Here is a 23,681-nt window from a genome sequence, read left to right as displayed (position 1 = left end):
TCACCATCGATAGCAGCAGGGCCAGCAGATGCAGGTACAGCGGATACCAATGGCGGCCACAACTGTGGCATGGCTACGGATAGCGTTGCAGGTGCTCAGCAGTTGGGCCAGCGTATAGCGGCCACAACTGTGGCATGGCTATGCATGGCGTAGCTGTTGCAGCGGGTATATCAGCATCGATAGTAGCAGGGTCAGCTGATGCAACGACACTCCCTTCACTAAAATGCTGTTTCAGTGTGGTAGCGGGAAGCATCAGCAGCAGGCTTGCATGAAGTGAATACATCAGCCAGCAACTTTCTCTAAGGCCTCTGCCATAGTAGACGCGGAAAGCGGCGCGAACCGATTCGCTCGGCCGTAGGTTGATGTACAGCTCTACTGATGGCTGTACATTAACCTACAGCTGAGCGAATCGGTTCGCGTCGCTTTTCGCGTCTATTATGGCAGAGGCCTAATGGGAAAGTTGTATCAGTTTGTTCAGAAGAATATTATTGTCGGTAATATTACAGAGATGCAATTGAACAATTGTTCTTTTGAGAACAAATAACACACTTATTTGAAGAGTTAATAGCTTTTGGTACCAATAGCAGTATAGTGACAGCCTCAGCGGTAGATGCAGATGCAGCCGGTACTTCCCTGAGGCCGATGTAAAGGTAAATGGGAGCAGCACGGCGAAACAGTTCGGGTTATGCTTAGACGCGCGTCATTTTTCGTTGTTGATATTCCCACATGAAACGACGCGCTTTCGTATGATCAGAGTTGCCAATGTTCCAGTTTAAACTGGATTCCTCCAGTTTTTTTCAAGTGATCCAGTCAAACAGTTTATTCCCAAAATCTTCCAGTTTTGCCAGATATTTGCCAGTTTCAACCAGTTTTTTAATCACCCAAGCTCCGATTGGTTTTCGGAAATATTTTTAAAACGAAAATTTTGTAGATTGATGAATTATGTTGACAATTTTTAACAGCATTTTCAGCATTCTATCTTCTCGCACGAAACACGGCCAAATTAAAAACTGCATGACATGGTTGAGATGAAAACAAATAAATAGATTTTACTAAATTTGAAAAATTCATATTGAGCGTCTTAGTAGAGTGATTTAAGAATTCAGAAGACAGAATTATAAGTTTCCGTTAGACTCTACTAGAAATCTATCTATATGTCTAGTAGAGTCTAACGGAAACATATAATACTTTCTTCTGATTTCTTAGATTTTACTAGACCATGAAAAAAAATCTTTTATTCATTTGCTATTGCGTAGCAGTTAAAAATTGTTAGAAGAATTAGATACCAAAAGATAGCGAAGTCAGAGATAATTGAAATTTAAATTTCACTGATGTAACGGAAGAAAATGTTGCGTCAATACTATTGTTAAAGATAAAAGTAAATGAAAAAGCTCTATTTTTTTAAATTTTGAGAAAGATTGATTGCGTAATTTTAAATTTTGCTGCTGTTAGAGGATTATTTTCAGTCCATAATTTTAACAAAATGTAAGCCCGAAGCATAACAGTTTTGATTGAAATGAGTATTTTTTGCGAAGAGCTAGCTCTTTAATTGTTGTATTCAAAACTGACACTGGATTCAGTCCCCATAACAGAAAAGTTCTCTCAAATTTTTTTTTTGCTTTTTTTAAATTTATTTGGAATCCAGTTGTTTTCCAGTTTTTTCCTCAGCCTGTTTCCAGTTAAATCGAAAATTTTTTTGGCAACTCTGCGTATGATAGCGGTGGTATTAGCGGTAGATGCATTTGCCAACACTTCCTCCAGTAAAGCCGTGTCTAGTTTTCAATGTGAAAACACCTTTCTCATTGTGTTGACCGTGCACCTTAGTCCTCACTATCAAGGTAACACAGAGATGTAAGATAAACACTACATCCTATGATAAGTTGAACAATTGTCCTTATAAGGACAACAAATGAATTAATGAAGATTTAATTTTGAATTAGAATATTTCTCTCAGGAAGTTCGGCTACATAGGGATGTAAAATGAAAATCTAAAACTGAAAAAAGTGAGAAAAATTTTAAATGGTAATAAATCGGTTAGTTTTCGATGGATTTCCTTCGTTTTTGCAGCAATCGATTAGAAAATCTTCTAAGATTCCTACCAAATGCATGAAATTGCAATTTTATCATTCAAACTATTGTACTATTGAAAACTCTTAAGCCTTGTCAAAACACAAAATTCGACCTCTGATTAGTCGTTATACCGCGCTTTCCCAAGCACGGTCGGCAGAGTTATGAACCTAGTAAATTGGGAATGCATCATTTGGCCTATATAAGAGCTTCATCAGATAATAAACAAACATTTCATCGGATATTAAATTGAACAACTGAAATTTGAAGAACACAAATGATTATTTGAAGAGTTATTATTTTCTCGTTTTGCGCTATAATCCAAAGTTAATTATCTTCATCTACATGCATACTCTGACTATTATTACGTGTTTGCGTCGCTTAGTGTTTGGCTACGGTCATGCAGAACGCAAATAACGGCGCGATGCGATTCGGCAAGATGAAATCTGTTGAAATGTATAGCTCTACTTCGCCTTAAAAAGAGCTGTACATTTCACCACGGTAAGGCGAATCGCATCGCGCCGGCATTCACGTTCTGCATAACCGTAGCCTTGTTCCGTTCCCGTTTAATGATGTCGTATTAAATGTGCATATTACAATTCGGCACAACTTCAACTTCTCATTTGCACAAAATTTAAAAATATTCAATGAACTTCATTCAAAATATCAGACAAAAAGAAATTACAATACTGCCAATGAACGGTCAACGTTTATTTACTAGAAAAAATGACTGACACGCAAGCAGCCAGGTTATCTTTCTTGTAAAAGTATTCTACTTCAACCTTGCGGTCGTGGCTTTGCATACAACCATCTTGTGATTTTTTTTTTCTACATTTTTACAAAAATAAAACGTCAGTTCTAACCGAATCCTCCGGTTTTCTTGGAATATTTGAATCAGAAAATTTTGCATGACAACCACTCGTAGCTTAAACAAAAACTGCTGAAAAGAGTACAAGATAAAAAAACAGCAGATAACAATCTGTTAGTATTCAATGTCGAAATTGCACACCGTATCAAACGATTTGCGATCTTCGTTTTCCCCCGGATAAGCCCGTTTGCTATAAATTCCATCCGAAACGCTTCATTGCACTCGCACACCGTTCGAGCATGCAGCAGTACTCAACGCAACGCAGTTGAGGGCCTGGAAGCGCGTTGCCACATGCCCACACACGGCAGCTATGAACGGTGAAATCCAAACCTTTCCACATTGGACAAAGAAGAACGAGAAAGGTACGAAATTTGATACTTTTTCTGCGCTTTATCTGTGTTTTAGCATCAGCTGGAAACCAGGTTGAGGACTTGATTCGAGCGAAACCAACCAAGGGGATTCCCATCCGGATCCATGGACCCGTGAAGCCCTCTGAGCGTGCGTGTGTGCGTGCACATCATGACAGAAGACTAATGACACAGAACTACTTTGCTAAATGTTGGCTCAAATTAAGCGCAATAAATGCACGCACGCCTAGCGTACCAGAGACGACAGACACATCCAATTAAATCCACAAATGAGATTGTCGTTTGTCTTCCGATGTGCCTCCACCAGGCTGGCTGGTGCTGCTGCATCGACGACCGGGGCTAATTTTAACGATTTCAATTCAATTATAATTTATTCCTTCTGACAGCCAACCCGGTTTAGTGAACCGTACTCTCATCGCGAGCGGCGGTAGGCAACCGAGCATCGCACGATGAGTCTTATTTTAGTGTACCAGGTACGCGTCAAGGCAACGCAAAGCAAGCAAGCATACCGAAACGATTGAGATGAAACGGAACCATAATTCACGCGGTCGTAACACTGCCATGCCAGCGGCAAATCAAATGCACATGTCGCCCCCGAAAGGGGCTTCCCTAATCATTACAATCTGGTTGTCACTCGTCACCTTACGCACCGTTGAAGAGCAGAGAACAAGAGCTAGAAATTTGTGGTCGTTAAATTTTCACTTTCTCTCATGTAATATTAAGTCAACGATTTACCGAACGAAGTTCGGTAAGGATAAAAACAAAACAAAAAAAAAGTTGGGTTTAAGGGGTTTAAGCAGGACCAATAACTGGAATTCGCATTTCATCGTCGTCGTCGTCGACGTCGTCCTCGTTGTCATCGATGTCCGACTTTTCTGCTCGACTAGAATCCGATGAATTAGGAGCCTTATCAACACGCTTCTTTGCCAAACCTGCCATCAACAGGGCCACAGAAAAATCAAATCCATCTTTGTCGTAAATCGATATTTCCCACGGTGTTTGATTGTTTCTGTGGGAGAAAAAAAGTTTCACTAATAATTTTAAATAAGGAAAAAACTACTAACTCAATCTTCGCCAGCACACGCTGATTCAGCAGGGTTCGATTCATCTCGACGACGGCCTGCTTGTGGTGTGGCCTGACACGGCACACGTTTGCCAACCGACAGAACACGGCCTGATACGGCAGGTAGCTGAAGTTTTCGTCCCACTCGCGGATATGGTCCATCCGTACCAGCTCGGCATTGCCGTAGTCGACGTAGAAAACGAGCACATTCTGCGGATCGAAGTACGTGGCCACCTCGGCCCGGTACCAGCGACGGTCCGTGTATTTGGCGAAAACGCGCTGGCAAAACTCTGCGGAAAAGAACATGTTCGCGTTTCTTTTAAACTATAGTTGGTTTTTATATGGAGGGTGGTCCTAAACCAGGTGGGCATATTATAGTCATATTGATAGAAAAATCATAGGTGAGAACTAGTGAACCTGTATAGGCTCCCTAGTGAGAACTTAAAAGTAAGACCTGTGCTATTGCACTGGGTTTTTTCGTTTATTTCGAGCCCACGCATTCTCATTATGTCATTTCGAACTCACCGTGGTCTCGTTTTTCTCCGATAATGTATGTATTAAATGATAACTTATTATAAAATATTTAGCTAAAAGTTACTTGTCCGGTTTCTGAATTATATTGTTATTTTTTCTTTGATAGAATTCATGAGTTCCAGGATTGCTTGATGAAGCAGTAGGCTCTGCCAACAGGCATCGAAAAAATAACAAACGCTCGTGGAGAAGATTTTTAGTCATTTCCAAACAAAATCGTTCTTTAAATCACTGTTCTTTTTCGTAAGCTTTTGTCTGAATTCGTCCTTGGCAAGAAGTGGTACAACGTAGAACTAGATTTCTACCACCTGAAATTCCTATTGAAGAACCGTTGTTGATGTTTACGATGAAACAGAAGATAAAACAAACCCTGGGGGCTTTCTTCCCAACAAAGAAGTTTAATGAACTCCGCAATAGACAATTTTCATGACTGATACAGTTTGCCAATTGCGGAAGTCCTTGTATGGTCTCAAACAGGCTCCCAAATGTTGGAATGAAAAGCTGAACCACATACTGTTGAACTCAAAAGAACGCAACTGGACTATTGTCTTTTAACTCGGATCGACGGCAGGGGAAACCTAAAAATCACACATGTGTACCTAAATAGCACACATTCAATTTCAAACACTTTTCAAAGCTATCGCAGGCGACATGTTCAGATTCCATGGGTTTTCTATCCCGAATATAATGGATAACCACTGTAACCGTTGGCTTCAATCCTTAGTTTTTAAACTTATAACATTGTTATTGGTTTGTATGTTCCGAGCCTTCACGGTTTTCACGGTAACACGGTGCTCACACAGACCGTTATCAAACAAAAAATACCATCAAAACGGTGGCGTTTGTTCGTTATGATGTTCTTCATCTCTTGGTAAATTAAAAAAATCGTTGGTAAGATTTTTGAGTTATGTTCGTTCCGTGGTAAAATTACCGATATTCTTAGGAAATTCATACAAATTCGACCAGCAATTGCTTTTAGTCTCTCAGATTCCAATGGTACTTTGTAAGTATAGATATCTTGCCTACCTATAAGCAACTTTCATTCGCGTTGACGGTGTTGCTGATATTTGTTTGGTTTTTGCATGCGAAAAAAAGGAAGGAAATATTTTTGCTTTTGTCATCACGCACATTTTGACAGTAACATATGAGTGTTCACGTAGGTGCGAACAGTTTAGAACAAATTATGTTAGTGAGTGGTTGCACAACCGAATTGCACTCAATAAACGCATAAACAATAAACAATAGATAGATAATTTTTTTTTTTTCAACTTAGTTTCCGGTCGCAGGGCGCGACTACTTGTACCGAAGATAAAGTTGATATAAAGTCAGCACCCAAAAAAAATTCACTACGCCACTGTGATACAAACAAATTAATTGCACGGGAAAATATCTTGTATTTGAGAACCAACGTATACAAATTGGCATGGTGATCAAGTTTGGGGTTGTGGAGTTTACAAAGAACAAATTCGCCGTTGCTGTATCCCCTTCCTGCCAACGCTCATAAAATAGATAAAATCTGTTGCTATAGGATCTTTATGTAGCGAAAAAAATAATTAAATTATCAATTAATACATGATGACATAACACTGACATAATGTCATAATGTCGCAAAACCCAGCCTTATACCCTAAAACCTTTGTATATGAAATTTGAACAGCTATCGTGGTGGACGTTTCCAAGCTAACAAAATACGAGGCCGCCCCATTGTCCACGCCAATGAGACAGAGCAAAGCCAACTTATTTGTTACACTTTAAATACTCGAAAACTCCTAAGAGCAAAATTTCACGGTAAATGGTTCAGTAGTTTCTGAGTCAATAGGAAACAGGTAGACAGATATACAAACAAACAACGATGCTTACTATAACTCAAATTTTCTAGCGCAAACTTTTGACATTCCTGATTCCTGATTACAATTTAAAGGTTTTCTTCAGTAGTCACAACATACCTTGTAATAAGCTTTTGACTGCTGGATTATATAAGTTTTATAGCGAATTTCTTTATTCCTCCAGCTCACCTCGTTTTGACCTGGAAGCGCACTAACTGCTGTCAAAACCCTTCTTTATTCACTCGATTTTGACCCAGTTTTGACCTGCCGTGCTGCCCGAAGCGCACTGTAAAATTTGTCAGCTTCAACCCACCACCGCACGTGCTAAGTTCGTAAACAATTATCTGGCATCTCTTTCTTACTTGCGTCTTAAATGGCGATGACGTTTTATTATTCCTCGGCAGTTTTGCCCGCACACAGTGGAATAAAATAATTCGCTATTATTGAGATGAAGAAGTTTCGCCCTTTTCGAAGTTTAGGCTCGTTTTTTTGTTATGCAAACCATCAATGAAATCTGAGAGACTAAAACAGGTATTAGACGAAGCAAACATTTGCTATTTTTGGTACGATTTTTATTTGCACAAAATAAAATCCGTACCAAAAATAGCAAATATTTGCTTCGTCTAATACCTGCTTAAGACCAATTACTGGTCCAAATAGTATGAATTTCCCAAGAATATCGGCCATTTTAACATAAAATGGACATAACTCAAAAATGCTACCAACGATTTTTCCAAAGATTTACCCAGAGATGGAGAACATCATAACGAACAAACTGGCGTTCACCGTTTTGATGATATTTTTTGTTTGATAATAACGGTCTGTGGAAGCCCCGTGCCTAATAAAGAACATTTTCACACTACTTAGGGGCAAATACCGTTGCAACGAAACGAATTGTTGTTTGGTCGATCAGACTGGATTAAACACGGCGCAAAGTGCTTCAAAAATGAAGCTGTGAAAAAGAGCAGACTTGCAGACTCGAGAGATTTTTTATATACACCAGGTGTCCGTGTGCTGTTCAGTAGAGCGATGATTGGTAACGCGATGACCTTAATTACCCGGTAGCTATCCGATGGGGCCTGCTGTACCGCAGAATTTGCCAGTGGTAAAATGTTGAAAATGGGAAATCATTCGGTTTTACCACTTTAAACTATTCCAAATTGGAGATCTTGTAATCAGCAAGCTTCGACATCATGTAGAACTTAACAAAAAAGTTCAATTGGTTCAGACCTGGATGCCGCTAAGGACATTCATTGTTATCCAAAAAAGCTGTCAAACTGTCTCTATACCAACCTCGTACCAAGTTCGTAGTATGCACTGGAGCACCATCTTGCTGGAACTTGAGGCAACAATTTGTCTCTTGCCGCTTCCCACCATCGATTATTATAAACGTGGACCTTGAGCACGTCGTGACGCTCATCTGTCTGTCAAACGGAGATCTCTTTGTAGGTTATTGATGGGCACATAAGATCACTTGGGTCTCTCAAAATGGCCGAACAGAAAATCAAATTGACCACTTCCGCATGGTCGAAAGTGCAGAAAGAACCTTCTTGATGTTCATAACAAGCCAAAAGCTAAAATAGCAACAAATCTCCACCTGTATAAATTGTACTTGGGCAAATATCTTAAAATAACAATATAGTTCACTCTGGAATTTCCCATATATTTCCGTGAAGACAGACAGGGAACACCCCCTCTTGTGGTGGAAAAGGTAACTAAACTCATTGCACAGTGGTACAGTAAGGCAATTTAGCGGACATAAGCTTTTCGTTGCGATTTTGGTTTGCGGCTTAAATTCATAGTTTTTGTAAAAAGTTGTTTCTTATAGATAGTCCTCTTTTTAGGGTGGGCCTAAAATCAACGAAATAAAAACTCACTTGTTTTTTTTCGCATAAATAATTGTAAACATTCTTTGGCAAACTTGTAGACCAACTAATTCAAAGTAACTTTGTAAAAAAGCTTTTTTGGAGACATTAAATTTGGTTTCCAAAAACAGTCTTTTCGCTCTATTTTTTCAATTCAAATTTAAAAACAAAGTTTTCTTCGGTAACTTTAATCAAAAATACGCCAATTTTGACGAAAAAACATTGTCGATATATTGTACAGATGAAGAGTTTTCACTATTTCTATTTTAAAAAGTAGGCCCTTTTGATATATTGATGTCTCCGTTTAGGGCAAACATAAATAATATTTTTTGGAATCATTTGAAAAAACAAATATTGTATAATTATTGTGAAGAAATACCAAAATTTGCTTAAAATTAGTTGATCTACAAATGTGCCGATGAATGTATACATTTATTTCTGCAAATAAAATAGTTAGTTTTTTTATTTAGTCGATTTCAGGACCACCCTAATTTTATTTTGCACATAAAAAATAGACTAAATATAAGAAACAAGTGCTCAGAAAAACATTTTACTCTAAAACCACAAAATCGCATCGAAAAACTCATGTCCGCCTACATTGCCTTACTGTACCACTGTGCATAGTTGTTGAATTTCTGTGAGCGTGTGACATTCTCACACACGAAACTGAATTTACTCAATTTTAGATTTAGTTGACTCAATTTCATAATTTCACAGAAAAAATATGTTGCAGATTTCGTGCGTATATTGTATAATATAATAGATGTAGCTTATCGAGGCACGAAGAAGAAATATTGAAATAATCAGGCCACGACGTGTAAATGGTAAACTAATCCCAAGTTGATATATACGTGGTTCCCTGTGTAACTTCACTAGCTCAGATCCATCACGGGAAGCAACTACGAAATGTGCGGCCGTCAAGCTCAAGCTCAATAATCAGGCCACGAAGTGTACAATTAAATGAATATTTCAATTGCCTCGCGGAAAAGATAGAAGGAGAAACCGCACAATGGTTGTCAATAGTCGTATATGGTTGTTGTGCAACTTTTAGCTTAGATAACACTTGAATGTTCTATTAATTTAACAGTATGGATGCAAATAATGTTGCAATTGGTTTAAAAGCTTTATTATATTATATATAAAAGATATTCAAAAAAACAAACAGAATTAGTGATAACAACTGTTATGAAAAAACTATTATTTAATGTTTAGTTTTCTTCGTTTAGAAAGTATTTTTTTGTTTTTGTTATCCCTCCGAATTTTTTGCTCTCGAGTTCTAATCTTCGTATTCATCACTTGCAGCTTTGCTTTAACCAGCATATTTATGTATTTACTATCTGACCCGGCAAACTTCGTCCCGCCTATTTTTATGTTTAATTCAATAATTTTCAACATTCCAAATTCATTGATTTTTTGCGATTTGTTTATATCGTTTGAAATTATTGGTTTTTCGGAATGACAACATCCTCGACTTTTGCCTTTAGTACATCACCTCTATTCCAAAAACACTCATATTCAGTTATTTTCGTGATTTTCCAGAAACTGAAAGTGATCATCTTCGAATTCAAGATGGTGTCCAGGGTCAATGCTTGGCTTCTATACATTATTTCGATTACGGAAATATTCATATGCAGTAGTATTCGGCTGTTTCCCAGAAGTTGCCATCTTACAATTCAAAATGGTGTCTGAGGTCAATTTTTAGCTCCATGCATCATTCTGGTTAAGGAAAAACCCATATTTGGTTGTTTTTGGGTCATTTTCGGCAGTTTTCCAGTCACCAAAAGTACCCATATTGGGTGGTATTTGGTCATATCTCGCTGTTTCTCAGAAACCGGTAGTAGCCATCTTGGATTTCAAAATGGTATTCAGAGACAATTTCTGGCCTCTGAGCGTCATTCTAGTTAAAGAAACATCCATATTAGGTGGTATTTGGTCATTTTCGTCTCTTTTCCAATCACTGGAAGTCGCCATCTTACAATTGAAATGTTGTCTGAGGTCGATTTGTGGCTTCAGTGCATCATAACAATCGCGGAAATACCCATATTTGGTCATTTGCCGCTGTTTTTCAGAAACCGGAAGTCGCCATCTTGGATTTCAAACTGGCATTTGGAGACGATTTCTGGTTTCTAAGCGTCATTCTGGTTAAAAAAACACCCATATTTGGTGGTATTTGGTCATTTTCGGCGGTTTTCCAGTCACCGGAAGTCGCCATTTTACAACTCAAAATATTGTCGGAGGTCGAAAAACGTACAAACCGTGGAACACCACCCATGGATTGCCTCATACATAGGCGAATTATTATAAAATATTCGGCCGAGTCCACTTCACAATAAAAAGTACATTTTTTTCAGTGTACCCATTAGGGTAATATTATTGTTAAAAGTTACTCTTTTTCGCATGTCGTGTAGAACAAAATCAGAAGTGGCGCACCTAGCGGTCGAAAAGGTGACTAACGCTTCTGTCATTTTCAATTTGCCTTCATAATTTCACGTAAGTGAACTATATTGGTATTTAAGATATTTGACTTGGGCCTTAAGTGGCTTCTTGTTCCAGGTTTACGGTAACGCAGTCTCGTGATCAAGTAAGAAGCGAACGACTGTGACCATCTCCTCTAGTCTTAACTCTTGGATTTTTGGCTCCATGGATTTCAAATTTGATATTCTTCAATCCTTGAATTTTTTCTGGATTATTGGAATTTTGAATTCTTATATTCTTTAACTCTTAAAATTTTTGATTCCTGGTTTCTTAGATTCAGTGATTCTTAGATTTTCCGTTTCTAAGTTTCTCAAATTATTGATTTTTTGCATTCAAGAATTCCCGAATTCCAGATTTGTGAATTCTTGAACTCTTGTGCTAATTGAGTTCTTGAACTCTTGAAGTTTTCAAGCCTTGAATTCTTGAATTAGGTATAGTATCTGAATACTAAGAATACTTCAATTCTTAACCCTCTAGTGCCCAAATTAGTTTTTAGACGGACTTCGATCACTATGAAGCTTTATAAACATTTTTTAAGTTCTTATTGATCTTTTAAGCTTTTTAGAGGTTTAACTAAAGACCGTCTAAAGGCGGCACTAGAGGGTTAAATTTAGAATCTTTGAATTCTTGAATATGGGAACACGAATTTTTGAGCACAGGTTTCAGAATTCCCCCGTTTTTACGCAACTCGAGAGGAAACCAAAAAAAAATCAGTAAGCCGAGGTGAGATTGTGCCAGTAGGGGTGAGATTGTACAACACAAACCCATTGTTTGTCAGCCATCTCATGGCAATCACAAGACCAAACTTTGTACAATAAGTTTCCTCGAATACTTAACTAAGAAAGACCAATCATCTGAACCGGAACCCACTGGTACAATCTCACCCCGGCTGGCGGTATTCGATTAAAAAAAAATACTTTGAATATTAATGAATTCTTCCCTCTATGTGAAGTTCCTAATAGAGCGTAAAAAACACTTACCTGGTGGCTGCTTCAGCTTGCGGTAATGCATCGTATACTCCGGCGAGTTTAGCTTGAGCTCCAATTCCATCAGATCAGTATCAGAGGAATCAGCCGACACCACGTGGCACCAGAAATGTTCGACATCCTTGATAAACTTAACAACCAAATAAACCATAGAACCAATTGGTGGCACGATCAACTGGTCTTGCTGTTTGTCTCCACCACCAGCACCAGCAGCAGAAGAAGCTGTAACATCAGACGTATCATTCTGGAAAAAGCGATATGGTTCTTCGGTTGGCGTTTCGGGTGAGCTGGAAGGTGGAGTCACCGGAACTGCTTCGTGTTTACTGTGGGCTCCTTTGGCACAGTTGGATGTGGCAGAGTTTGAGAAAGGGCAGGCACTTTCGGCTTCCTTAGTGACGGATGCCGTTGGCATCCGAATACTGTGTGAGTTGTTAGATAGTTCCAACTGGTCCGGTTTGAAGAAAGCCATACGCGAGTGAAGTGGTTTATTCTTTTTTGGCTTAACTCGTACCGGTTTAGTGGGTGTTGTGTCCGTTGAAGAATCGGTGCGCGATGCGCGCAGTGATTTGTTGGCCAGTAAAATCGGTTGTTGGCTGAGTTTGAGAAACAGAATGGGACCCTCGACCGAGACTACCTTGTAGTGCTGGTCGGTGTGTAGAGCGTTTTTGAGATACTGATCCAAATCGTCACAGAACGGATCGTCCAGGATGTTAACTAGGATGCAACGAATGGCAAATGCTGGCAGCTTTTGATAGTACTCAGAGAGGCTGCAGAGTATCATGTCCTCCTTGTATTGGATAATTTCTCCGGTGTCCAGCAGCCGGACGTAGGCAAACTTTAGCGTGGAATCCTCTACGAGTTTGTTGCGAACTGCTCGGAACAGTGAACCGTCCAGGTAGACGCCAAACACCTGATCGGCTCGAGGAAGTTGCGCCAGTTTCACACCATGGCAATTCTGCAACGCAGCAATCAGTTTGGTACAGTCGGGATCGTCCCGATCCACCATGCAGAATGATCGCGAAGCGGTGCCCTGGCAGGAAATAACGCACCGACCGGTTTGGTTGACTTTATCTGAAAGTAAAGTAAACATATATCAACAGGTTTTCGAAGAAATCTATTTTTTGTCCCATTTTTTTATTCGGAAATTTTGTAAACAGATGAGAATTTTAAATGATTTAAATACAGCCCCAAACAAAACCTTTTTGACGTTTCTTTTTGTTTTGTTTGCGTTCATCCAAAAGGCAAACACATTGAGATTATGGAAGGCAGCAAGTAAGCTTGATTTGGCTGTTACATACTAAAATTTTACTAAAAAAAATTGCAGGTGTTCTGTAAACTTGTTGATTTTCACAAACAATGTTTTGTGACATTAGTTTCCCGTAGATTGAAACAACTACTTTGCATTGTGTTTTGTTCTACTGTTTTTAAGGTTATGTTCATATATACTTTAATCAAGCGGTAAAAATCTGGAGTCTACGGTGGGTTGGGCATGTCGTAAGGATGTCGGAAAATAAACCGGTGAAAATGGTTCTCGATAACGGCCTGCGGGGCCTCCGCGGTCGACATGGCTGCTGAGCTGACAAAAGACTGGTTAGGCAGAGATAAAAAATATGGACCAAAACGTGGTTGTCCGACTTTTCCTAGAAAACCATTCCCCAGAAAATAAAGTGTCGAAGGATTTTCCCCAGAATGAACCAGTCTCCAGAATACCACATCCCAGAATATACTAGTTACCAGAATTCTAAACCCCTGAAAGCACTAGTTACCAGAAAACCGTTTCCCAGAATGCACTAATGCCCAGAAAACTATTCTCCAGCATCACCGTAACCAGATAAAAACATTAGTATTCAGTTATTATATTGTTAACATTCTAAATTATTTGACATTTTTCATTAACACTTGCGTACCTGACCCCTCCAGAGCCGAAAATATGAAATTCTTTTACCTGCCGAACCGAATTTGATCGAACCTTTTTCAAAGGATCACAAATTTATCATAGTTTTTGGGACGGTAGGGGATATTTGTTCCGGATTTATCGAGGGGAACGGTGGGGTAAGTACCCTTCCAGAGACACAGGCTAAATTAAAAATGGTAGCGAAACCTTGCTTCAACGTATCAAGCTTTGGGTTTTTACAAAACAACACTATTAACGATCGGTATTTCGCCACTTTGTTTCATTTCGATAGTCGGATTCCCTCAGCCGTGCCAGTTCTGAGTTGACTGTTTATCGATGACTGCAGCCCAAGCCGGGAAGCGTATGAACCCGGGCGCGGCGGGCGAGCGAGCGCACCGCACACCCACGCGGGGCGGACGAACGGGTGGCCCACACCACCACACGGCCGGACGCCCCGGAGTGCGTTGAGGCAAAAGCGCTGGCAGGCCCACGACGCGACACCCGCGCGAAGCGGGAGAACGACCGCAGACCCGTGACCCGGCAGCCCCGTAGCCCGAGTCATCCCAGTCTCCAGAGCCAATCCTTATCCCGAAGTTACGGATCTAATTTGCCGACTTCCCTTACCTACATTGATCTATCGACTAGAGACTCTAAACCTTGGAGACCTGCTGCGGATTCGGTACAAGCTGTTGAGAGTTTGCGTGCCCCAGTCTTCGATTTTCAAGGTTTAAGAAGATAATATCGACACAGCAATTTAATACCATGCTCTACCAGCCTGTCCAACCATATCTCTCTATGAAACACTTCCATGGCTAGTATGACTGTTAAACAGAAAAGAAAACTCTTCCGATAACTCTTGTTGGCTTCTCGAAGGAGAGGATTCATGTTGCCATGATTTCAAAGGCGCTACCGTTTCCGGTGAGCACGCCAATGCAAACGTACACTCAACAGGCTTCGGAATTGTAACCGGGTTCCCTTTCGCTCGTTTAATATATACTTGTGGATGTTGCATCAACAGAGGTAATTTCTGCAGGGGGCTGCCCCCCATGTGAAATAGATTAACCGAATTAAAATAAGAAGGGGTATTTTAGATTTTTGGTCAAGGAGCCTCAGAAATCAATTCGCTACTGTGTTTTTGTGGTCGACTTGTGATGTTCATTCAGCCAAAAACGATTACTGAAAGTTTTCTTATTTTATGACTACGGCCTGGTGTCAAGCGCTGACTTATTTACTCCATGAAAGAACAAATGTATTAGTTGACAATAAGTTGATTCAAATGATAGAATCGTTATACATTTCAGATATACAACAACTCAGTTTTAACAGATTTTTCATGTTAAAAAATAAAAATGCATATTTCTTCGTTTTTGGATAACAGTTTTCTGGAAAACGGTATTTTCTGGGAAATAGTTTTCTGGGCATTGGTTCATTCCGGATAACAACTTTCTGCGGATTAGTACTTCCTGGGTAGCAGTTTTCTGGTGATTGGTACATTCTGGGATTTTGGTTTCTGGGGAAAAAGCTTCGGCGTTTTATTTTCTGGGGAATGGTTTTCGAGGAATTGTTATACAATCCCAAAACGTGGCAAAACCGTCAAGAGGCATGATAAACTGTCTAATGGAGCGTTTTCCCGGGAGCAGTCGAAATCCTACTCGCGGATGAAACCGATAACACTCTTTGAAATATAAGATACCTAGACCAATTGAGCATGAGCATGAGCATGATTGACCGCCCGCGGTTGCTACTCCGTTATTGCCAGATCAGCTGTAATTACACAGAGAACCAACAGATGATGCTTGGGACTAATATTCATCCTCAATGTGTAAAAACTGGTGACCTTAATCTTTATATTAGGCAATACCAGCGCCGGCCGCATCCGAATGCAGGTCAAAGAAGGAGTGTGTATAGGAATATGTTGACGTAATACTCGCTTTATTGGAAGCCGAGAACACCTCTGCACTTCCACGAGAAATCACTGGAATGTTGGAGAAAAGGGTAAGGTTTGCAGCAGGTTCGTTTTGGTAAACGATGCGCTGAGTTCGAGTACCGGGTTCATAATAACAAATATCGCGCGTACGAGTTCATTATACCTTCTACGGAAATCATAACGCGATCAATATGTTAGATGAAGTAACACTGCAAAAATAAAGCGCACGCGAGAATACCGGACCTATGACTCAATCAAGACCGACTCAAGCATTTGAACATCTGTTTATGTAGTCATTATGCAACTACCGTAACGTGTCTCCCATTGATTGATCTCAGCTGACTACACAATGTTACGAAAGCTACGAGACTTGAGTCCACGTTAACGCCTCGCGACTTCTATCACTTCTTCGTGAAGTGACCCTATTTATATCAAAAATTATAACACGTTTATAACCAATCTGTAGAAAATACGACCTCATGAATGCTATCGACGCGAAGTCTCTAGATATTCGGTCACCCGGACATCTGTCTTTGAGCTTAACAGGTCGACTAACGGCGTTTCTTGTATACTGTTCGTCTGTTCTTAAAAAGCGATTTTTTTATTTGAGACCGATTTAAAGCAGTAATAAACTAAAGAGTGTTGTTACCGTCACGCACAGGTAAGTGTGGTACATCCTAGTGAAACGCAAAATGGTATACCACACTAAGTGGACGATTCGAACTAACATATCATAAAGTTGGGTCACTACATTTCGAAAACATTTATATGAGCAAAACTCTCCCGGACCGGAGACGCGTTTTACCAAAGCATTGTGCACGACCGCTCAATCCACGACTACCGACGGAGACGCTCGGGAGCACGATATTTCACGCCGATTCTCTATTAACTGTCGATGCGAGTGTTGCCTATCAAATAGAAAAATTGGCAAAGTTTCATGCATCCAAAGCCCCAATAATTTGAAAAATGCAGATACGCAGATTGACCAAAATATATATCTTAAGTTTGTTGACAAAATGCCGAACTAGTCATTATTGGGACATAGTATACAAAAACCTCTGCTCAAAAACTAGACAAATCGATAAAATTGAATCAAAAACTAGACAAATCGAAAAAATTTAATCATCAGATTTCGACTTCGACTAGCAACAATGCACCATATTCCGAATTCCACAAACCACACCAGTACTCTCTGGGTGACGAGTTCGAGTAATGTTACGCGTTATGTTGACTCATTGTTAAGCTGAGCGATGGGGACCTTTCTGTCAAACGACTTGCGTAAAAGCATAAGTAATGTCGAACTCGTCTCCGCGGCGCATTCACACCCGGACTACAGTTTTGTACTGTACTTTTTTTCACTTTCCGGACTATACTTTTTCTGTATCCGACTACACACTTTATCCTGGACTACACCCGAAAGAGACAGGGTGCAGTCTAAAAACACTAATAACAAAAACAAATGCTCTCAAATAGCGTACTTAAAATATGACAGCTGAGTGTAGCGTCGCTTGCGTGTTTGTTTTCGAGCTGTAAAGTGTAGTCCAGGACGGTGTAGCACAGCCGCAGAAACGAGCTTGACACAACATTACAGTATTTCTAAACCCTTTACAAAATGCCAGAACAATTATTATTCATTTTACCGTTTCGGATCTGCGTCTATAAAAATTTAGCATGTTTAACAAAACTTTGCTATGGCGTAAAAATAATTATTCAAAAGCTAGTGAAGTCATAAATAGAAAAGGAATGACAATGGATATTAAAACATGGTCATCAGATATATTTCAGTTAGGAAATTCATGACATTTTTAACATTGGGAAATATCGCAGAATATATAAACCGCAATCGTGTGGTACACCTTTTCAAGCGGTGCATGTATGAATGACAGAACAGTACGAAAATGCTACGCTGTGGTAGCACACATGGAAGATGAATTCGCCATTAAATGACGCACAAATTCATCGCTAAAAAATTCATACTATACTGCACACACTACAAGTCTACAGTCTACAACACGAAATATAGAAAAAAAAAACAATTTGATTCTTATCGGTGAAAACTACTACCTTCGAGTCATTTATAAATAAATAAACAAACATGTCTGTAAATGTATGCACTTATCTTTGTCATTGAATCAGCTTTCAGCAAACCAAACATGCCTCCGCTCGCACACAAACAAGTATAGCCAACTTGTTTCTATGGTCACAACTGCCGCTCTCTCAGTTTCTGCCTCTCAGCAGATCGTGCCGTCGGCAAAGAATATGCTTGCACATTACCGTATCAAAGGAAAGTCACCAACACAACACTGCGCTTTGAAAGCAGCCATTTGCTAGGCGACAAATTGTAAAAAAACGGCAATAAAACTTTGAATTTCCAGATCGTTTTACTTCCAAATCACTTTCAATACAATGTTATAACACTCGAAACACTTTCACCTACAATTACCACACGAAATTCACAATTCATTGTGCTATATACCACTATAAAATGCGATTACCACGGACGCAATAAATAAAGCCATATAAGATACCTAGACCAATTTTAGAAAAACTTCTTTATTAAAATCGAGAATATCAAAAAAATTAACCGAAAAAATGAAACACCAGTTTTAAAATATAATCGCGATTTATTTGAATTTTTATACAATTTAAGATCGAGTAAAATCTCTTCACTTTCTCACATGAACACAGAGCTGAGAACGTAAACATATAATTTAAATTCCAGTTTGAGACGATTCTCGAGAGACACAAACAATGATAACGCTACGCCATGGTTGCTCGTAAAATTTGATTTGATCAACTCAGTCTCAAATGAGTATAATAGGCGAAAATTTCTTTACGCCGGAACAAATCCGTTCCTATCACTAAACACAAGCGGCTGCCGCGGCAGTCCTACGTTTCTGTCTACCAACATCGCACCGACATCCGCTCCTTGCTCATCAAAAACAAGCACCTCCCAATAGGCTCTAATATCGCTAAAAACAGAGAGTAAAATTTTACAAAATCGGCCATCACACTTTCACCAAAAAGGCTAAATTATTCTCTTACAGCACTCTCACCACAACCCGTTTATCACAAATCGCCTGCTCCAGTGCCTGCTTCGCAGCATCGGCGTTTTCTTTCGGGCTGATATTAGCCAAACGGCAGTGTATTGCCTGCAGGGGCAAATAATCGAACCGATCGTCCCACAGTCGCAAATCGTCGATCGACACCCGCTCATAGTTTCCGTAGTCCACGTAGAACACCTCGATCGACTGATCGTCGTAATACTCGATCACTTCCGCCCGATACCATTCCCGCTGATAAAGCGCTAGAACGTACTCTCTAGTATCTAAAATATAAAACAAAACTCCAGCTCAATTTTCCCCCACTCCACAAACGAACCGAAAGCAAACGCCTTACAAGGCTTGTGATCCATCTTCCGGTAGCTGCGGGCCATTTTCTCATCGTTCAGCTGGGCTTGCAGTTTGGACAGCGCAACCACCGTTTCCGGTCGGAGCAACTGACCGTAGAATTCCTGCACGCTGACGATCGCCGTTGGAATCATCGGATGTTCCGATCCGATCGCCGGTTCGAGCAGCATCGCGCGAATTTTTCCCTTGTGAAGCTCACGATCGCGCGTCCACCCATCCGGGTCTTTAGCTACGTGCTGCAACTGGCAGCGTGAGCCCTTGAAACATCCCTCAATCTTGGGATCATAGTGCGGACAGATGCGGCTGTCGTCCTTCGGAACGAAGCCCATTGTCGCCTTCATCGCGTTGGTCGTACATTCGGTGTCTTCGTACAGAATCGCACGCTCCTCCGCGGTTAGTGTTTTCTCCGATATCTTGTACTCAGGCACGGCTTGTGCCGTTTCTTCGGCACGCTTCATTCGCTTCATTATCCCCCGGTGTTCTGCAGCTTCCAAGCTTACATGCAAAACCGAACCATCAACCTTGTGAACCTCGTACTTCATGTTAACGTACATATTATCTCTTAGATATTGAGGAATGTTTTTGGCTGCCTTTTTACCGTTTCTACCGACAAAACGGCATCGAACGGCCAACGACCGAAAACTTTGATAGTACTCTGACAGCTCGTATAGCGTCATGGAATCGGCGTAGGGAAGGACCTCACCGGTATCTAGCAACTTAAGAGTTACCATCCCCAAGGCTGGAAGGCGGTTGTGAACCGCCCGAAACAACTCCCCCTCCAGTTCTACGCCGAAGACAACTCCTGTCTTGGTTGGAAGCTCCGAAAGGCGAACGGTCACGTTCTGCAGCGTTTTCAGCATGTGATCTGCTCTCTGGCCATCCGCGGCGCTGCGATCCAACATGTCGAATAGATTGTCGCTTGGTAGTACATTCGTGATGAAGCAAACTCCTGTTTTGCCTGGTGAATCTGAGGATTAGGCATTGCGTTGATCGATTGTGGTTACTTTTTTTTTTCCTATTGCTACCTTAATCTAGGATGTACCTGGGAAAGCGTAGGATCAGCTCATGCACATGCACAGACTTGCCAAGCGGGTGTTAATTGCAGCACTACTAAATACTGTGAACGCTTACAATTTTAAACTCAAAAAATCTAATTGTACGCTGAGGCCAATAATATAAAATGCGTTAAGCACATATTTAAGTCAGAAACCGAAAATATTTCTGGACTGGTCGCGTGTTTTTATGAAGTCCCTCCCAACGAATTTAGTAGAATTGACAACGAATGGATGAATGACAGAACGTAGTTTCTAAATCCACAGTTTTGAGTAAAAAAAAGAATGAAAAACCTAAGGTACTCACAATCCTTCAGCGACCGTTCGAGAAAATCGAACACCGGTTCAGCTTCCTCGAGTCGTACAACCGCGCCCCGCGGTTGTGGTTTATTGTTATCTTCCTCCTCCTCCTCAAAGATCGTTTTCGATCGACCGCAGTCCAACTGTTGGTTCATTTCTTCGATTAGTGCATCCTCAGCATGGCGGCGACTAGAAGCGGCCGCGTCCCGCTTCAGCTGATCAATTTTTATATCCTGCAAGGGTGCTTCCCACGCGTTCACGAACGCATACACCGAATTGATCCAAGGAACCATTTCCTCCAACGGAACTTCTGTGTGGTGCATCTAGAATTTAGTAACGATTTTATTTTCTACTCTTCTGCACACAAACGTGTAGTATGTACCTTGAAAATCATTTTGCCCAGCACGTCCTCCGCCCGCAAGATTAAACCCTCCAGGAAGCGTTTACCGTCTCCCATCGCTTCACCCATCACTTGAAATGCTTTTAAAACTGTACAGCGTCAAATAGCACGTTGTTTCTTCTGCCAATTTTGCTGATAAATCGAAAAACCTATTGCACTAATCCCGACACTTTTACACCAAGCCGCGTTTGTTTACATCATCGGAATGTGATTCATTTCAAACGAAGCGGGTGACAGTGTTGCCACTTAGGTCGCTATAAAATCATTATTCATTATGGTTAAAATTAAAATTATTTTCTGAACCTTTTTTAAGCGCGGTATGCAGTTGAAAAGATTTTTTTGTCTATCTCAATCCCAGGTCAAATTCCGGTACTGAGTCAGGCAATAAGATTTCTTATAGTAAACGGTACAGATATTATAAGCCGAAAGTGACAGCAAAGTTCTCTTGGAGCGAATACTGCTGTGGAGCTTGTTTTGGCGCGGAATAACAAGCAGTGGCATTATTCAGGTGCAAAAAGAGTCAGGCAGTAGATTGTTTGCTCATTTGATCGTCCCTCGAAGATATTTTAGCATGCAAGGGAAAAAAACGGAAACCAAGTGGAACTGCGCTCACTGACGATAGATAATGTTACTGTAAAGCATTCCTACACACCAAAAATTCTCTTTATGGTTGAGCAAAGTACATTGCTGAAAGTGTATCAGCAAATCACTTGTTTACTGAATCACAGCATTTTTTTCAAAAGTTTACTGTAATTCAGTTCTACAGTTTACTGAATTTCGTTCAGTAATTTTATTTTTGCTGTAAACCAGTATTTCATTGATAAATTTACTGAAAACCAGTAAACGATTCAGTGATTCGCAAAAATACAACAAATCTATTTGCTGAACAGAAAACAGTAAATGAATGTATGCGGGAATCCAGCGAAAATATTTTACGTCAAGCTGACATTAGTAAAACGCACCAAATCGCTGTGCAGCTGGTACGGGATCATCTCTAAGCTCCTGATAGCGGATATGGGACCAAAGCTAAGTCACTGTTGGGCTAGATGAACTCAAAGGTTGAAATGATAATCATACATCTTTAGTTCAACAGTAATTTGGCTATGATCCGATGGGCGGATGGAAGCTGGTGCCTGAAGGAAACATGGTTCCCTTGAACTAACTGGTTAACCAGTAAATTGATTTATGCTTTGCTGAATGTACAGCAAACTGTCGAAGCTGACAATCAGCAATTTGTATTTTGTTTTACTGAACATGCAGCAAACGATCTGTCATTTTTATGCAATTGAGCATTACTGAATAATCAGCAAATTTCATTTTGCTGAACAGATTGCTGGAAACACAGCACACCAAAAATCAGCAAAATTTTGCTGGTTTCCAGCAATGAAAATTTGGTGTCAAATTCACTTTGCCTCAAAGTGAAACCAGGTATTTTTGCCTGCTAACGGGCGTGAACAATGGTCTAAGCATAAATTTTTCTCTGTCGCTCAGGCAGGGATCGTATAACTACTCAGAGCTGTGCAAAAAATCTTCGTGCGTCTCGCAGATTTTTGTGCACGTCTCCAATATTTGGAAGGAGTAAGAGACGAAGGAGAGAGAGATTTTATACTTGAGAGCCAGAGATCGGGTGCTACTCATTTTTTTGCGTGCAAAGCACACGCCGTTGGGAGACTGCACAATAATTTCTAAAGAGACGAGTAAGAGCAGTTCGGATTGCACTGTACATTTCGTTTCCAAAGAGACAAGTAAGTGCAGTTCGCATGTCACAGCACTCTTTATCCGTCTCTTTCTGGAGATGTCTCTGTGCAATTATGTGCAATCAAAGCGTTCGAAACTTGCTACGAATGTTGCATTAAAATCTGTGTAGGGGGATAAGGGGCATAATAAGCACACGAGGTGAAATGGGCACCCCTCTTATATGCGAAACTACGCATTTTTTAATACAACATGGTATGTGGAACTACAGTATATCTTGATGTAGAACAAAAGTGATTTGTCTGTTTAAAACATGGAAATATACTGAAAACATCAACTTGGTTCCCGGATGTTGGAAAAATTATTATTATTGCGCATTACAAAATAAGCTTATACGGTCGTGGCTCAATCAAGTATGTAGACACATCAATATGACGTATGGGCCGTACCCCAAATTTCACCATCATTGACGTTTTGATTTTAAGCTATAATTAGTGTTAAAAACTCATATTAACTTTAACTAATTCGATAGGAGCGAAATGGTCACCTATAGTTGGGGTGAAATAAGACAAGGTGTGTTGTCACATAAATTTACCTGAAATTCATCTCAGTAGACTTGTGAGACTTGTTCTGTTTCCATAGTCAGTGTTTGTTTACAGTGATGGTGCGAACATATACTAGAAAATCTTTGAAGCCGAATCGGTCAGAAAAAGGGACTGCAGGCAGAATCGGCCACCATAAGGCGTGACGGGACATTTACGTAACAAGCCGCCAAGTTTCATGGCATCTCGCGACAAACGTTGGCCCATTAGTTGTACTTCTACACATATATGTTCTATAAGAGTGCTCATTATGCCCCAGTGGGAAGCTCATTGTGCCCCACACACCGACTGATTGCTAGTTTTATAAGCATGAATCTAATTTGTGTTTTTCACCATTATACGATAAACTTTT

At 40.2% G+C, this 23,681-nt stretch overlaps 1 protein-coding gene across 2 annotated transcripts; it reads right to left on the bottom strand.

The window, feature by feature from the left end:
- Positions 1-3,998: 3,998 nt before the first annotated feature.
- LOC129717590 (uncharacterized) lies at positions 3,999-21,244 on the bottom strand. 2 transcript variants are annotated; one of them, XM_055667604.1, is made up of 5 exons: positions 21,015-21,244; positions 20,640-20,955; positions 12,044-13,120; positions 4,368-4,656; positions 3,999-4,312 (listed from the first exon to the last, which is right to left on the bottom strand). In XM_055667604.1, the coding sequence occupies exons 1-5, from the start codon at positions 21,099-21,101 to the stop codon at positions 4,096-4,098; spliced, it is 1,986 nt and encodes a 661-aa protein (XP_055523579.1). In that variant the 5' UTR covers positions 21,102-21,244; the 3' UTR covers positions 3,999-4,095. The 2 variants fall into 2 exon arrangements, with proteins under 2 accessions (XP_055523579.1, XP_055523580.1); XM_055667605.1 differs by lacking the exons at positions 3,999-4,312; positions 4,368-4,656; positions 12,044-13,120 and adding exons at positions 18,493-18,842; positions 18,916-19,198; positions 19,270-20,247.
- Between the last annotated feature and the right edge of the window lie 2,437 nt (positions 21,245-23,681).

This window comes from Wyeomyia smithii, chromosome 1 (genome assembly GCF_029784165.1).
Source record: "Wyeomyia smithii strain HCP4-BCI-WySm-NY-G18 chromosome 1, ASM2978416v1, whole genome shotgun sequence".
In the NCBI taxonomy this organism is placed as follows: domain Eukaryota; kingdom Metazoa; phylum Arthropoda; class Insecta; order Diptera; family Culicidae; genus Wyeomyia; species Wyeomyia smithii.
Note: the sequence above shows the minus strand (reverse complement) of the source record. Positions and strands in the feature narration are given on the sequence as shown.